This window comes from Pelecanus crispus, chromosome 1 (assembly GCF_030463565.1).
Source record: "Pelecanus crispus isolate bPelCri1 chromosome 1, bPelCri1.pri, whole genome shotgun sequence".
Lineage (NCBI taxonomy): Eukaryota > Metazoa > Chordata > Aves > Pelecaniformes > Pelecanidae > Pelecanus > Pelecanus crispus.
The window spans coordinates 181235288-181253660 of NC_134643.1; the positions used below are offsets into that span (position 1 = coordinate 181235288).

An 18373-nucleotide genomic window follows, 5' to 3' on the forward strand; every position below is an offset into this window, starting at 1 on the left:
TGTATCTCCGTTATTTAGGGCAACACAGTAACAGCCAATTTGCAGAACAAACAGTGGTTGTTGAGGACCAGACATCTACGTTATGACCATTTTTGAGGATTTTACTTTCAGCTGCTTCTGGTTTGCTCCTGTGACCTGAACACCCACTAGCATTTGGAATATATTAGATGATCTTACAGACTTTTTTCAGTTTCGTTTCATCTAAAAGGAATCCTGTTCATGCACTACAAATGCGAGCACAATACCGCAAATTCAAGCACAAACTGTGAGGCAAGCAAAAACATGGCAAGCAGGATTGACTGGGGGGGTTTCACTTCAAAACCACATTCTTCATCTGAATGAAACTGTTAATCTAGATGCAACCAAGCTCTTCCCACTTAAGTTGTTTCTTCCCCCCTCCCCCACAGGAACTTTTTGACTTAAAGCAAAGTGAAATTACAGTCTCAGGCAAGTTTTGAAGAAAAAAGTCAAGATACAGAGGTAAATGGAAAAATTATCAAGCCCATGTAAATGTTATCCTAGGTCATTTTAGCCACGCTAAAGGTATAAATTTTTTGGATGAAAGACTATTTTCTAGACTAAGGAAATGTTATCAGTGGTACTTTTCTGAACTCAAAGTAATTCATATGATTAGGAAATAGTTACTTACGAAGAATCAACATCAGAATTATGTAACAGTTAACTGGTTATAAGACAAAGATAACAAAATTTTCTTGAAAAATTGAGTTACTGGGCTACAGCATTTACCAATGAAATTCAGGGACTGATCTTGAGAGCAGATTCTTTAAAACTGACTCATACCAAAATATAAGAACATGATAATTAATTTTGTTAACAGCATTAAGATCAAGCATATTATGTCTCAGAGTAGGAGTGCAATGCTGTGTCCTTAAAACTAGAGTAACAGGAGTGGGTTCAAAATTAAATGGTAGGAGATACACAGTGACTTGTTTAGACATTAAACTATTTTGCTTAACTGAATAGCTAATCAATTGAAAATGCAACAGAAGTAAAAAGGACACAAGGTAGGTACTACTCAACCAACAAGGTGACCATCACAGATGTGATGCAACTTCTGCTGACATATTTTCAACAGAGCTAGGAAACACACTAGCAATACTGCCAGTTTTCAGATAGCGTGATTGCAATTTTGAAAGAGGTAAAGCACCTATCTGATGGCTGCACATACAGGCCATATGGACCATCAGGTATCTAGCACGCCTGTCAATATAAGTGAAAGCACCCTTCTAAAATGGGACAGAAATACTACCTACAGATTCATGAACCAGTATGAGGGGAAAAAAAAATGTGGGGTGAGAGCAGGGGAGGGGAAGCAGAAACACAAGGGCATGTATATTAGCTTTTGAAATAAACCTCTTAGCAACTGCCATTTATGTACTTCAGTTCACATCCCTAAACTATTCTAGAGTGCACAAATTGGACTCCAGTCAGATTGAACCAAGTCGGAAGATGTGTACAGGGAGGGCATCTAACATGCTCAAAACTACTAAATTGTGTTTGATCTATGGGAACAGACTACAGATAATCCAAAGTCAAACTTATGCAGACATTCACATGCCCTGTGAATTCACTCATGCTTGCTAATTCAAACATAGCCAATGCTTACTACAACCAAACGAGTGAAAGCAATCCCAAATAAATTAAGAATGAAAGCATCACATTCTTATTGGTGTGTGTCCTGCCCCCCCCACCTCTTTAGCTTCTTGAACTGACTCATCCAAGTGTAAAACAAGTGCCAATAAATTCAAGGGAAACATGAGGCCCACCAGGCTTGACAAAAAGTGGTAAGGAGTAAGAGCAACTGAATATTAGATTAGCTTAGCTGTAATACCATTCCATGCTTTGAGCCTGAAGACGAAACCAGCATCTTAGCTTTATTTTCAGTCACAGCCAGCATCTCATCACATCACACAACTTCATTGCAAACTGCTTCGCTCACAATTTGGGGTTCCATTTGTCCCACCATTGAGGGGCACCTCAGACTGGGAAGCACGGTCTTATGGTGGAATTTTTTAGTGTTTTATAGAAAGAGCATATACTAAAAATCCTTTTTGGCAACATATGAAGTCAAATCTAAGGGATTTACATTTCAGAATTAATTATTTCAAAATGAGGAACAAAACTTCTGTAAATTGGTTCCAGATACAAATTAAATATCTTTCAGTAGCTTTTTCAATGATATATAGACCCTTGTCAAATCTCCACCAACAGCAGAGGTTTAAATTCATACTTTGTAAATCAAGATAGATTTGCATACAGGAAGTGGTGTGGATGTATGTGTGTGTGTATATATATATTTTAGTCACACTTGCAAAGCTACACAATGATGTAATTTTTTTTAAATTAGAACCTTTCAGTTGACTGGAAGACAGACAGCAAGAGTCATGTTCTTTTTTTTCACTCTTCCGAGCAGTAACAAAACTACCTATTAGAGGAACAGATGCTGATGCCACAAATATCTTTTTACGACACTCATTTCCTTCTCCACAAGACACTTTCAGGACATCTACTATGAAGTTATAATGAATTATTAAGCACTCCTCCCATTTTAAAGGAATAAAAGGGGCGAAAAACAAGCTCAAAAAGAAATCCAGTGCCAAAAGTCCAAATCTTCAGATCCCTAAAGGCTTATTTATGTGCCTAACTCTGCATGTAATTCCATGGAATTCAACAAGATGACACACATACAAAATTCAATATTCAGGTCTTTGCAGGACTAGGATCTTCTTCAAAAGAGGATTTTATAATAATTTACAGGAAATCAATGCTTTTGTGAATCATAATGCTGTAAACAATCTCAAATAGATTTGTTTTAGAAAGACATAAGTCTTATTGTTTCCACTTTTTCTGCTTTACTTTCTGCATCAACACCAACTTCTGGTTTCCTGGCACAGTTTCAAGATTGCCCATATAGCATGACAGGTAAGCCAACACATTTTGTATTAATTAACTAACACTATACATCTGAACAAACTTCAAACCACTAATGTTTATCTAGAACATGAATTTTAATTCTACTTTTAATTGACAACGTTGGATGTCCATCATTTAATAATAAATATAACACCATATATTTACTGTACAAGTATAATTTTGTTTAGTTTTTACAAAAGGGTCATCAGTTTTATAATTGAACTTAAATTCTCACATTTTGATCACCTCTCAAAGAGCCAGTCAACTAGGAGTATAGCAAAGCACAAAACAGTACTTGGTCATTTTTGCCCTAATTAGTTTCCTGCCTGACTCTTATCTACCTGTTTTCACGTTCATACATCTCTTTTGAAGAGCTTCTTAGTTGCTCGATTTCTTGATTTGTTTTCAACCTTATTTGCTCCAACTCTTCATGCAGTCTCTTTTCATATTCTGTTTTATAGTGGTCTCTGTAAACAAACAAATACACAACACAAGAATTTAAAATTAATTGCACTGGCCAAAATATCAAAACTTCAGGTACAGCTGTACAAGTACAGCAGAGCACTTTTGATTTTACATTTTATTTTAATTCTTATTTTCCTCCCAAATTGCTTGAAATCCATATTAGCCTATGTTGTTATGCAAACTGAGTGAAAATCAATCAGGAATAAATAATATTTAATTGGGAATAAATAAAAGCTTTCTGCATACTGTTTTAACTTTTCTAAAGTAATTTGACATTGATTAACCACGCAACATTATGCTTAACATTCTTCCAGAAATTCTTTGTCAGCCCCTACATGAGTGTTTATATTAATTAACCACTTAAAAAAAAAAGTTAATTCCTTGCTTTCCAAAGTTTTCTAGCTTCTTCATCACTGAGTAAAGGTTGATTAACTTGCTAACTTACAATACTGCCATGCTACTACAAGACTTTGCTGTGTACTATTTACACCTCAAGAAGGAAAAACGCCACAAGAAACATTGAACTTCACATGCTGTGGAGATTTGTGAAGTCAGAAAACCCAAGATTTGGGAATTTATCCCATCAATGTGACATATAAATTAATTAAAATACATACTTAAGTTTTTAAGCAGCAGATATCAGAGATTCCAGGATAAAAGAATTTCATTTCAGAATAATATTGACATTTTTTTGTAACATTGGAAGCCCATAACAGATTGTAGGAATCCCATAAAGAATTTCTCCTACAAAACTACAAAAAAAGGCTTACATTGTAAGTACTTAACAGCTAAGGAATGTTAAAATTTTATAGCATCTAGTTAATGTTCAAGAACAATCAAGCAGCAGTGAAGCAACTGGTAGAAATTACAGGTTTGGAAATAAAAGCATGTTTATGAAGAAATGCATTTACAACCATAAAAGGTTTTAGATTTCTTCCAATTTCTAATCAGGTGACAGCCAATAATTTTTACAAGTCAGTACCTGAGCTGCCCAAAAACTCCTTCATATTAACAAAAAGCCTCAAAATATTTAAATGTCAGAATGTTTGCTGTCCAGGTTTTCTTGTTTTCTTTTTATTGAGACACTGAATTTCAGTTGACCCTTCAAGGTAAAAGTAAATTTATCTCCTCTCCTTCCTCAAGTGTGTCACACTACAGCAAAATACTTTATGCAGATCTTTGATACAATGAAGTTTATAATTAAAAAACCACAAACAAACAAACAAACAAAAACCCCGAACAAAACCACACCGTACTGGAATGTAAGGTCCCCATTAGAAACTTTGTGTTCTTTATGTGTTATATGGCTCAATATGGGGGGGGGGCAAAAAGAATGCTGAAGATCAGGACCTCAGTATACAATTCTTATGTGCAGAAACAACAAGCATTACCATTTTCCTGGTACTGAGACAATTTGCTATTACCATTACTACTTGCCAAAAAGAATTTTCTGTCACTGCAGAAATTACACCTTCCTTCCCATGGCAAGACTGCTAAAAGTCAGGAAGGTTCACTGAAAAAATTAGAAGAATCTGGAAAATTCTTAAACACCCACAGTGATGTCACCAGAAGACAGTTCAAAGTGACACTTATCTTTATGATGACTAAAATAAACAAACGGTACAGTAAAGGGCATATTCTGAGCATATAGCTTGACTGCCCTGCCAATGTCTTTTAATAAACACCAACAGAGTTGCTGCTGAAGCAAAGGACACATTTGAGATTTTTATTCCTGACCTGCTGTTATGGTCTTTTGCTTGACCAGTAAGTAAAAATGTTTTGCCTTATCAAGTTGTTTCGTGTTCTTCAGGCTGCAGGCTTTCATGAGCTTCTTTCCAGGCCTATCATTCATAAGGCTTTATACTGTGAATAAACTAATCGTGATCTGAGCATCTCAATGCAACTATGGATTGTGTTTTAAGATTAAACATATAAAGGGAAATCTTTTGTGCTGGTCTGTGCTTACACACAGATTCCCAAGAACTGTAGCTATGAGCTGCTGCCATTCATCTTGCCACAATCTCAACCTATTTTGAAGCGTGTCTTTTTTAAAATTTGGCAAGTTAATCCCTCAGTTTCCTAACGTCTGTAATTTTCTAACTACAGTACCCCAATGCCAGCAGTTCTGATGGTGATGAGAAGGTGAATTATTCTTTATTCCTAAAAATAGATACTTGGGTTTGTTTTCATCATCTTCATTCCTGAACTACAGCAACCAAAAGAGATCCAGATGTGAAGCAACCACTAAAAAGCCTCAAATTCTTCAAAAGGTAGCAAAGAGAAGCTTATTACCCAAACCGATGTCACCTCTAGGTAGCGCTGAGGACTGTAGAATGTCTATTAGTTGGCACAGTCTTCTCTTGCTCTACTTTTGTACCTCTCTAATTTATCTAACAAATAAATAGGATTCTGTAGAGCTCTCTGTAAGAAACCGAATACCATACGTATTTGACCTGAGAGATGGATGGTTTAAATTGCTGAATAGACAGGAATCCCCACTATGGGATGCAGTCTCAGAACATGCACACAAAGTGGGTACATGCGCGTGGGAAAACGTAAAGAAGGGACTGCTTCTGCAGTATTGCGGTTCACATGCAGGTTTTAAAGCACTTTACAAAAGGATACTATTACCCCCATTTTACAAAAGAAATCTTCCATTAACATTTTTAGACTTTACATTTTACATTTTTACATTATGAAATGACTATTCAAAGTTCATGAGCAGGTCAGCAGCAGAACCTTCAATACAACCTAAGCTGCAGTGCAGTCCTACACACGCTGCTGAATACACTACACTGTCTTCTCTGCTATGCTATATTGTCCCTGAAAAAGACAATGGTCTCTAGAGGAGAACAGACATATCTGCATTACTCTTCACAGTTAATATCTGTCCTATGAAAATTAGCATCATGAAGAGAGTCACCAATACCAATGATGTCAAGAGAGATATTTGGAAACAGTACAGAATCCCAATGACAGTATCAAGATCTCTAAAGGCAAAGTAAGAGTCGCAGAATTTCTCTTTAGTTGGTATCAAAATGCAAGAGACAGAGACCTCTGATAATCCAGAGGACAGTAAAGCAGGCTTGCACAGTATCCCAAACTATGGTAGAGGCAAGCTACATAAGTCTCTTTCTAGGTTTCTCAAATGGAGACAGCTCTGTGAAAGTGCCTCTACATGATTATTACAGGATAAGGATTTCACAGTGGTTTTCTGGAAATAGAAACCTAGCTACAAGAGTCAGTGCTTACAAGCACATTTCTAGAGGAAGACTGCTCAATCCTACATTTTTTTTATAAACCCATTTAAAAGCAAGTCTTAAAAAATTATTTAAAATGCAGAAGCTCCAGGTGAACATAGTTCTGAGACAGACACATGTAAAACAAATTTCAAAAAAGTTTAAGTGACTGCATTGAAAGGAAAAATAGTATTAAAAACAAAACCACTTCTGACAAGCAATATGGGCTGGAACTCCATAGCTGATAATTCAGTAGAGTGCTCTTCTATTCCATTTAGATAACAATTTGTCTTTTAGTTGCATTACAGGAGAGTCATATTAGCACACTTCATCTTAGTTACACAAGAACACAAGATTTATAGATGCTCTTTGCAGTTCCATCTTCTTGATTCAAACAGAAGGAAGAGCTGAAGAGAAGCTGAACCTACCTCGAGCTGAAGAGAAGCTGAACCTACCTCATACTCAAGTTCATCCATTCAATCCACAGGTGTTTTTTTAAGGACACTACTAACCAAAAAAATGGTTTTATGTTCATTAATGAAGTACATACAGGCAAACCTTTGATGTGATTTTGGGATATATATTGAAATGGTATTTTTTGGCATCTAGATGTAGGGAAATAACATGAACTGGATAACCTTGAATTCTGAATGAGAAAAATCTAAATGTGGTTTGAAGTTTTGTAGTGTAGCATTACATATGTAGCAAGACATGTAGCTGAATAGTGTAGTGTTTCCTGTTAAACATCCCATATGTACATGTATCTATACCAGTTCAAATAGCATAAGGATTTGACACTATTTACCATTGTGACTGGCATACAATGATCAATTTATTTCTCAAGGCTACATTTAGGGCATCTGTATTCAAACTTGAGATATGAAAGATTGATAGCTCTAATAGCTGATATGAAACATACTATGTCCTACTTTAAACATTTGTGAAAATTAAATATATTTTATTCTGCAATAATCATGTAGACTGTCTTTCACATACTTCTGTTTTTAACAAAGGTCATTTGGGGCAAGGGATGATGTGTAACATACGCACTTTAAAGAGTCTTTCTCCCATTTGTAATTAATTACAGTTACCTCAGTAAATTCCTATATACACCTAAGAGAATAGTTGCCATAAACTTTCAATACTGACATCTTCACTGCTATGGTCTTATATCAAAGGTTTAAAAAAAAATTTCCTGATACACATTAAGACCCAACAGAAGTGTTCTGTTTCTAGTTACACAAATATGGACTAGCTTTCTGAAAGGTAATTTTTTTTTAATAAGCCAGGATTTGTGCAAGAAACAAGGGAAAACAGTTAACTAAGTTGTCTACTGATCACACAATAACTTACCTGGATGAAACATATTTTTCATACATTTCTTCCCTAGCTTTTTTGGCATCCTCTAGCTGAATCTGAAGTCTTTCAAGACGATCTTCTTCATGCGCACAGCGAACACTAAGCTCCATGTTCTGGCGATTAAGATAATCTTTATCTTTTTGCAACAAGTTGAGGGACTGTTGTATGGTTGCCAGCTATAAAAGGCATTAAAAAGAGCACTTTAACATGAACTTCAAGATAAGTCTTTAGCCTATGGACACATATTTGTGATTTCATTTTAACTCTCTCCTATGAAATCACCTGAACCAAAAAACTCTATCTACACTTACGTTTAACATAAGTTGGTGAAGCTTTATGCTGAAAAAAAAGACTTAAATAAAATTATATTTTACAAGTTTTCATTATTTATTTCTGGTAGTTGGCACCTGAAAAAGAGGTAAAGTGCCCCTTAATCTACCTCAGTACCTAAATAGTACTGAAGTACTGAATAGTGATAGTACTGAACAGTACTATGTCAGAAATACTGATGTTGAGTCTTGGTGCCAACCTGCCATCATACTAGCTACAACATTCACAGAAACAGAAGTGAAAAGTTTAAGGGCACCAGAGTGACTATTGCTCCATAAAGAAATGTTAGAACTTCTAGATCTGGGGCTGAAGCATATCATGATTGTCATGGACAAAGTCATGTTCCAGGCTAGCACCAAGGGCAAAGAGGGTTATACATGCCTTGTTTTGACTTTCATTTAGCATGGCGTTGCTACAGAAGGCTGAACTGATGCCAAAGTAGAAACATGACTATCTTGCGAGTCTCTGTAACAGCCTTCCCAATCATCAGATCACTCATCTTTACTACTCCAAGAAGAAAGTGGTGTGGGAGAGAGTAGACTCCATCTGTTCGAGGTGAACGTTGTGAGAGAACAGCCACAGAGCATAACGGCACTGGTGCAGAGGGGCCCAACTCCTTACTCATGATAGCAAAATGCAGTTTTATCACCTTAAATAATTTTGCCGTTTAAGCTCCTGAGGATGTCACATGCCAAGTTCAAAGAATGGCAGATTAATAACATCAGAAATACGTCCCCCAAAGCTATAAAGACATCATGTACATGTTTTATTTAGATAGAATTCACCCTTCCTGAGTCATAAAAGGACTAAAGGTTATTTAACAGAGATACTCGAATCAAAGACATGGAGCAACTAGTTAAACAGCTGAAAATTTGTACAAAAAAAGAAAAAAAAAAAAAAAAGGCATGCTTCTCTCCATCTGCCCACTTGCTGAACACCACAGGGTGAGGTATAAATGCCTGTCCTATACTTTGTTTTATTTAAGAAAAAACACACAACTGTCCAAGTAACAGGTTATACGTATATCCACAGTGAACACAGACATCATGGATTACTACAAGAAGAAAGAAACCTGGGAGTTACTACCCCTCCAACTCCTCCTCCCCTGGAATAAATACCGTGCAAACACTTACAATTCTATGCTCTTCCAATCCAGAACTTGTGATACTGTATCAGCATTCCCTCTCAGATTAATTTAGTATAAAGTTAATGAAAAAAAGCCACTGTTGCTGCTACACTGCAGTACTTGATGAATACATACAAACTTGATGTACATAATGATACTTTTTTGGCCATTCTTATACACTGAGAACAAACCTGCATTCTGATGTCCTCTTACAATGCTAGACCACTGATGAATAAACAGCCTAACAAAGCCTTCAGACTGATATAAAAGAGCAGAATATAAAAGATATTTTCTTATAGAAACTCAGTTTCTTCCCTAGTGTTTCAGAGTAACTTTATGGCTACCTGTAAAATTAGGCAGAGTGCTATCTTTAATGTGGTAGTTATAGCCACTGTTTTATCTGTAACACTGTTATACAGAGACACTAAGGAACACAATCTCCCCTGAATTCTCTCAGGCGTAATTGGTCTCATTTATTCAGCTGCCAGTGTTAACACAAAGATCCTCCATTTGATTCTTTCCTGGACCAATACAGAAGTCAAGAACAACCTTCTCATGCAGTGCCCCTTTCATATCACATTAAAAAATAAATTCACAAATGAATTCAGAACAACCAATCAATTATTTCTCTATTTCTTTTGGTGACTGCTTGAAAGATTTCTGTACAGAAACACAGCTTAAAAATAGTCTTATTTTTGCATCGAAGTTGCACTGAGCTACAAACCATCTGACAACTAGTCAGTGACGATATAACCTGAAAAAGTTTCTTCCTTGAGATTTGGTAAAAGCCTCTTCTCCCTCCCAAACAGCTGTTGCAAAGTTACACCTACATCCAATAAAGGGGAAAACCCCTTAGTGATTCCGACAGTTTTGGATGATTCTATTCTAACTTGCTTACTTAAGGTGCATAATTAATCCTGGAGGTTCAGTGAAGCAATCCTCCCTATGAACAATTTAGATGCAGAAATAGTAAAAATGGATACTGAGTAATGGAAGCTTATACTGATATAAACCATCAAGAATCCTGTACATCAAGGCAGTGGACTTGGAAACATTCTCTACATATGCTTCTCTTCGAGTCCCTTGACCCAAATGTTGTCATACATTCTCAGTAAAGGAGCCATCACTGAACACAATTTGTGACTCTTGAATGAATGAATTAATGAAGAGAGAAGCAGCAAGAGACATTTCTCTTGACCTGACATGCCTCTGGCTCTTGAATTTCCTTGGAGCAGCAGAAACACATCCTCCTGTGAAATACTAGCGCTACCAGAATGGCAATGACTGACGTCTGAGTGAAGTGACTGACCTAGCTGGATCAGAACTCAGTGGAACCCTAACAAAGATGAGAACCCCTCTGTGCCTGAAGAGGTATTTATTCATTTTCCCAGCAGAAAGACTTTCAAAGACAATGGAGACTGAGAAAAACAGTCCATCAACCCTACTAGATAGTCTTGCCCAAAATGGAAGCAGCACTGGAATTCCTCTTGTCAATAAGCAGTATCATAGAAAGAAGAGGTCCGAAATAGAAGTCTCTCCATTCCTGACACAGAACTAACTTCTGTAAAGGCGAAGTGAAGGAAACTTCGGGCAACTGAACTATTATTTTAGTAGAGTCACAAAGAAGAAAAACTACATATTCTATTGATGTCTAGAAAAAACATACACAACACCACATAAGCCATACAGTAGCTCTGCCCTACTGGTCAGAAAGAGCTAAAGTATGTTATAACTAGTTGTCCACCTTTTGAGGGATAGAGCACACTCACAGCATTCAGCCTTCACTGGTAAATTTTGCCCTTGGGCCCCCTAGGTTCCTGAGCTCGTTGGTAGAGTTTGGAAGACTGAAGCAAAGGAAGACTAAGCTAGAGACCTAGGAAAATAGCATGTACATAATGCCTATGGAAAAACAAAAAGCACTTGGCCAATGTTGAGAGAAATAGCCAATGCTGCTGTGAGGCTGGCTAGCTGTTTGAAAGATCATAGCAAGTGAGCAAGGCTTCTGATGACCAGAATCCACCTTCAAGGAGGAGCACCCAGGGAACTGTGGGTTGGTAAATCTAATCTCAGTCCCTGCAAAGATTATGAAGCAAATCCTCCTGGAAGCTATATCCATGCATATGGAAGAAAAGGTGACTGGAAACAACTAGCATGGATTTACCAAGGCCAAACTGTGCCTAACAAAACTGACAAGAAAGTTGGCTCTATGGACGGGGACAGCTGTCCATGTCATTTACTTGGACTTCTGCTTAGCTTTCAGCCATCTCCCATAACATCTCTACAGGAGAACTGGCAAAATATGGACTGGATAGGCAAATTGTTGAACAAACTAAACATGAGCCAGAAGTGTGCCCTGACAGCAAAGAAGGCCAAGTGCCTACTAGGCTATATAAGCAACAACGAAGACAATAGGTTGAAAAAAATTATTATCCTGTGTTCAGTACTTGTGAGACTGTATTTGGTGTGCTATGTCCCATTCTGAGTTCCCCATAAAGACAATATATTAACATACTAGAGCACGACCAGAAGAGCTCTACCAAGATGGTCATAGACTGTAGCACATGATGTACAAGGGGTTGAGAGAAATGTTTTTTCAGCCCTCAGAAGAGAAATCTGGATGGGGAAAGTCCTACTGTTATCTTCACCTATCCAACTGAAATGCATAGAAAGAGCCAGACTCTTGGAAATGCATAGTGACAGGACAAGAGGCAGCAGAAAAAAGCTGCAACAACTCTGATTAGAATTTACAAAAACTTTTTCACAAAGAGGGTGGACAAACACTGGAACAGATTGTCCAGAAAGGCTGTGGAACCTCCATCCTTGGAGAAATTCAAAACTTGACAAAGCCCTAAGAAACCTGACCTAAAGTTGGGTCTGCACTGCATGGGAGGGTTGGACCTGCTGGCCTCCTGAAGACCTTTCTAATCTAAATTATTCCAAAATCCTACAGGTGATCCTGACAGAGTTGAGTAGACAAAGAATCAAATTCCTGAGGTGAAGAAATAGACAATTACTAAAATAAGAACTTTATGCTTACCTCTTTTGATAAGTCATTTCTTTCTTTAGCTTGTGCTTTGTGTGACACCTCTAATATTTCATATTTTCTTCTGAGTTCTGACAATTCATGTTCAAATACATCACGTTCACTGTTAAAATAAAATGAAATTATTAGATGCATAAAGTATAATGAACAAGATTCCTGTGCATTTGTAATTTCTCAGCCTTCTTTCACTTCATGACACTGACTTCTTCCAACCAGTCATTCATAGGCAAATTAGTGATAGTCTTACCTTTTTTAGTTATTAACACCTGCAATGGTATCTTATTATATGAAAGAATTTTCTTTGTTTCTCAGTATTTAAAAAATAATCCTAAATTATAATACAATAATCCCAAATTCCTATCCTAAATTATTTTATCCTCCTCTGATTATTCTTCTGTCGTGGTTTAGCCCCAGCCAGCAACTAAGCACCATGCAGCCGCTCGCTCACTCCCCCTACCCTGATGGGATGGGGGAGAGAATCGGAGGAGTAAGACTGAGAAACACTCCTGGGTTGAGATAAGAACAGTTTAATAATTGAAATAAAGTAAAATGGTAATGCTAATAGTAACAGTATAATAATGATAATAATAATAATGATACACGAAGCAAGTGATGCACAATGCAATTGCTCACCACCCGCCGACCGATACCCAGACAGTTCCCGAGCAGCGATTGCTGCTCCCTGGCCACCCCCCCCCAGTTTATATACTGAGCATGACGTCATATGGTATGGAATAGCCCTTTGGGCAGTTTGCATCAACTATCCTGGCTGTGCCCCCTCCCAGTTTCTTGTGCGCCTGGCAGAGCATGGGAAGCTGAAAAAGTCCTTGGCTAGCATAAGCAGTACTCAGCAACAACTAAAAACATCAGCATGTTATCAACATTCTTCTCCTACTAAATCCAAAACACAGCACTATGCCTGCTGCTAGGAAGAAAATTAACTCTATCCCAGCCGAAACCAGGACACTTCTTTAGTGTAACTTTGGGCTATACACTTCTCTTAGCAATGAACTGTAAGTACCCTTGTCCATCCTTTCAGCTTTATCAAGCTTTTGACGCTATTTGCTATGACATTCTCTTGAATCTTTTTCTGACATTGAAGTTGGATGAAAAACTAAAGCAACTTCATTCCCATCTTCCTAATCAAACAGAAAGCAATGTATACTTGTTCTGAGTTGCTACTCTCCCTTGTATACAGTCCCTTGATACCAGAGAGGGTTGTACTACTCTTCTCATGTTTAAAATACGACACAGCTGTAAAAATGATGTTGGTGTCCTGAATAAGAGTGCTTTCCCTATGCACAAAGAAGCAGCTCTATGTCTCCACTCTATCTGACCCTGTCAGAACAGTGAAATGAATGAGCCAGTATGAGGTTGCAGTTTGGAAAAAAAGCTAACCAGTTTTATATTAAGCATAGCATAGCTTTAAAACTGAGATAACTTGTAGTACACCAGAACTAGAAGATTTGACATAGCATTTTTAAAGGCAGAAACGAGCCTGGAAGTGATTAACTCCTGCAATGCTCCCAAATATCTTCATGAGGTCATGCCAACAGTGCTCTCCCCTCCCCTTCGTCTGTGCCTACCCAGATGAATACAACCTACTCTCTCAAATATAGTTTTGGCACGTTCATTCATGCCTTTTTCAACTCAAGATTATTTTAAATGTACACTGTTAAACAGTGGGGCCATTCACATGAAAGTTATTACAATCCACTTATTAAGATGCAGTTGCGCATGGGAAGCAAACCAGAGCATCAATCCATCCTATTTGCAACAAGTTTCCAGGTAGATTCCAAGGTTGCTTTAGTAGACATAGCTGTGAGCAGTCATTCAGAAGACAGACCTCTTTCAAATGACTCAGTGGCATAATCATTTGTGGCAGTAACTGTGCCTGAGTTCATTCAGTATGAACAACTAAGGAGCTGACAGGGTGTTTTCTATTCATAATCCCCATTTTTTTAATCCATTCCCCAACAAATGTGCCAAAGGCCAGATTTCTTGTACTGGCAAGCACACTGAAAAAGCCATTTGGGAGCTGGACTGTGAAGTATACACCTATGAGTGTATTTATAAGAAGTACCTTGTCACTATTTTACAATTACTGTTTAGTAGACAGAGTTCTAGCCTATGGTTTGAATGCCCACAATCTGTGTTTTAAAAATGAAGAGACACTGGAACTTCCTGCAATTAAACCAATTCACTAAAGTAATCCTAAGATTCTCTGACAAAGAGTTCTCATAACAGTCCTTTCAAATTTATGGTTACAAGGATATCTTAAGTTGTTAGATATTAATTACCAAGGTCCTACCCTCTTAATTCACTGTGTAGCCACCACACAGTAGAGCCTACAAGGCCTTTTGTTAGATCATTGCTTTTAAACAAGGGGAAAAAAAAAAAAAGAGTACTTGTGCTAAGATGCTTGGCATCAACAGCTCCCACTTCTTCAGTTGCAATAAGGCTGGTAGGCTCTTCTGAAAACACAGTAAATCCCTAAATATAAACTTTTAGGAAGGTAATTTGATGCATCAGATTTCAAAATGTTGTTCATCTTACAATATACTACAGGAGATAATTGAACCGTTAGTGGATTGAGGTAAGGAAAAATATCTGTGGTGTGCATAAGCCAGAAATCAAATTAAAAACTCTAGTCAATCAAGGTTGAAGTTTATCTATTAACATTTGTATGTTAGTAGAACACTTGAGCTATAGAGATACCTACCATTTTACTTTATCATAGTTCTCTTGTCTGTAATCTCCTCGCTGAATCATCTGCTTGGTATCAGCTAGCTCCAGTGTTAAACGCTGGCATCTAACCTCAAGCTCTGACCGATTCCTCCTCTCCTCTTCATAGCTCTAGAAGGTAAGACATTTTGAAATCATCACAGCTACACTGGTATTTACTTAAAGCAACCACTGACTAAGTTTTGTGAAGACCTCTTATGAATATTCAAGTGGCAGCATTTTCATTTGTCTCATTATTGGGAAATCTAACATACATCACAAAGTAACCAGCTATACTGATACTCAACTTTTTTTTTTAATCGTTCTAAACAGTTGATTAACATACCTATTTTTTCTAACGCTTTTGTCCATTAGCACAACTTCAAAGACCAGTAACCCTCATATATACAGCCCGGGGTCTACAAACCTATAGTAGGAGCACAAAAGTCACACCATCTTTACACCATTTTCAAACAAGCTTCCTTGTGAAGATACTTGCTGGTCCATTTGAAAAAAAGAAAGAGGACTGATGATTCAGAAAGTTTGGGAACTTCTGTCATTATATGAAAAATTTCAGCCAGTCACTCCCAGATTGTATATCATCCAAAGCTTTGGTGGAGGAAAAAGAAAAACCAAACAAAACAAAAACACGACCCAGAAAAAGGTTGCTTATTTACTGGTCTATCAGCAGTAATTTCCATTTTCCTTTCTTTTTCCTCCTCATATATTTGAGAGACTACTATGGGAACTAGAAAAAAGGGACCAAAGCAAGAGAATGCACAGAAAGTATTTGTATTTTAAAACACTGGTTATTCCTTTCAAAGATAAACAGATTTTCTAATCATCATACTCTTCCCTCCCACCCCCATGGGAATAGCAGACTTTTGTACCTTAATCCACAATTTAGACTCCATTTCTCAGATTTTTTCTACAAAGTAGGTATTTATTTTCACAAAGCCTACCCTACTTGCTTGTCCTAAATGCTGTACTACTTAGTAATTTCTTCACAAAACCAACCAAAAAATAATGCTCATTCACCTATGCTAGGGAAAACTGATGGACAGCAAAAAGAGTTGCTTGTTAAAAATTTGAGAAGACCCCTGGGCATCAAGATTTTTTCCATATTCTGTTTCTCAGAATACTGATGAGTCTGGTTTTTTCCTGCTATGGTTGATACATGGCAGGCTCGATAATGGATGCTTGATAAACAATAACTCCATGTGGTTATACCAAATGGACATCACAATATTATTCATTGAAGGTGAACACAAAACCAAATGACTGCCCTAAGATGTGATTACTGAACCAACCATTTAGCTGCTGCAAATTAAATTTATTTTGCAGTGAGGGATATTGTTTAAGTGCATAATTTTTCAAAATAAACTGAAAGCTATGTTTTATACAGTTCTAAGAGAGGATAGTAAGTATGTCTAGCTAGTTTTTAATACACAAGAAAAGTTTAGGACAACAACATATATGGAGTGGATGACTCCTAAATATAGCTTCCTAGGAGGAATGAACACAAGGAATTATCCTCTAGGATAGGGATGGAAAGACACAAAGAACACACTGCCAAATTCACAGGCACCATTAACTGAAAGACTGACAGAATGCCGCCTTGAAAAAAAAAACCGACCCACCCAAATGCTTGTAAGACACTACAGAAAAGCTCCCTGAGCTACTAAATATATGGTAACTATTCTCTTGATAAATAAGAAATTTTCATTTTGTCTTTCACAAATCTAGTCATTTTCACTTGCACTAAAATCACATTAGATCACAATCACATAATCACAACACTGAGATGGCATATTGTTAAGAACACGTCATCTAAAGACATGATTGTTATTCATCCTAACATACTAGTATATAAGGCATATTTTTATGTTTACCCTTGTTAATGGATATACATTCAACAAATTAACACTATAGAACACTTTCTTCTTAAACCAATTAACATGCCATCATTTATAAAGATGACATTATCTTAATGTTAAAGCCTCTGTCAGATGTTTTTAAAGGTGTTGCCTACAAGTTAGCTAGAGTTTCAAATATGTAATGTACAGGTGCAAGTACCCTGTTACACAGTGCAAACATGAGTCATCTTGCAACAGGAAATGATGGTAAGGGCACTTAAAAGTTAAGTGCAATTTGAAAGATTAAGTTTGGATACAATTCCTCTGCGAATATCCTGTGCCATTCTGCTGCTAACACCATGCTGGAATTCATATGCCCTTCACAGAGTGGGCTATTGAAACTCCTATAGTATTACACATTTAGCAGCTAGAAGACAACTACCAATGGCATAAAATTAAATTGCTTAACCTCTGGACAAATTCGTCACAAACAGCTCTAAGCACCAATCAACAGAACAGTTAAATATCTACAAAATCAGGTCCTTCTAATACCTGAGACCTAAACTAGGTTTTGAACTTTATTTAACAAATCAGCTGTTAATGTCATGTAACAGTATGATAACTCCACGGAAGGGGAGGGAAGTTAAATTGTACTTTGAAAAGTGATACTAAGACATACGTAAACTATCAAACTGTTAAACAGATAATTAAAGAAAGGGAGTTTGTATTTTGTTTGTTTTTTAAAGATTTACTGCAATTCTTGAAAAAATACTAATTCTACTGCATAGGTCACTGTTTTCCAACTACCTAATCTTTTAGGTGTCAAAGTTGTATTTCAATCACAGGAAAAAAAACATGACAAGGCAAGCTAATAAACAATCTATAGGCTAACACACAAAACCCCCTATATGGTATGCATAACTCCAGGTAGCATATACACAAGCTTCTGGACTTCTATAGCAATACATCTTAAAGACATACAATCAAGCTGCCTGTGCTTAGGAAGAATAAGCCTTGCTTTGCATATGATGAAGTTAATTTAGTTTATAACAATGTCCATATACCCTGATCTGATTTTAAGATCTCTGCAATGGAACAGCTTTAACTTTCAATTTATCTTGAAGAGCTTGGAAGTCTTCATGAATAGCTTTGTCCTGCTGAAGCAAAAAGGGGGCTTTTGAAAGCATCAAGATACAGAGCACTTTCAAGGACATGAATGAGGTCCTGGAAATAATACCAATAAATAAAAATAACTTAAGTAAGTCTACACACCTTAAAAAAATTAAAGGACAAACAT

General features: G+C 36.9%; 1 protein-coding gene across 1 annotated transcript in view; it reads right to left on the reverse strand.

Annotated features, from left to right (window-relative positions):
* Window positions 1-18373, reverse strand: part of PIBF1 (progesterone immunomodulatory binding factor 1) — a 127825-nt gene that overhangs the window by 91283 nt on the left and 18169 nt on the right. The window contains exons 5-8 of the mRNA XM_075723055.1: window positions 15219-15352; window positions 12491-12599; window positions 7992-8173; window positions 3276-3401 (exon numbers count right to left, since the gene is read on the reverse strand). Coding sequence (XP_075579170.1) covers window positions 3276-3401; window positions 7992-8173; window positions 12491-12599; window positions 15219-15352 — 551 coding nt within the window. The remainder of the gene's footprint in view (window positions 1-3275; window positions 3402-7991; window positions 8174-12490; window positions 12600-15218; window positions 15353-18373) is intronic.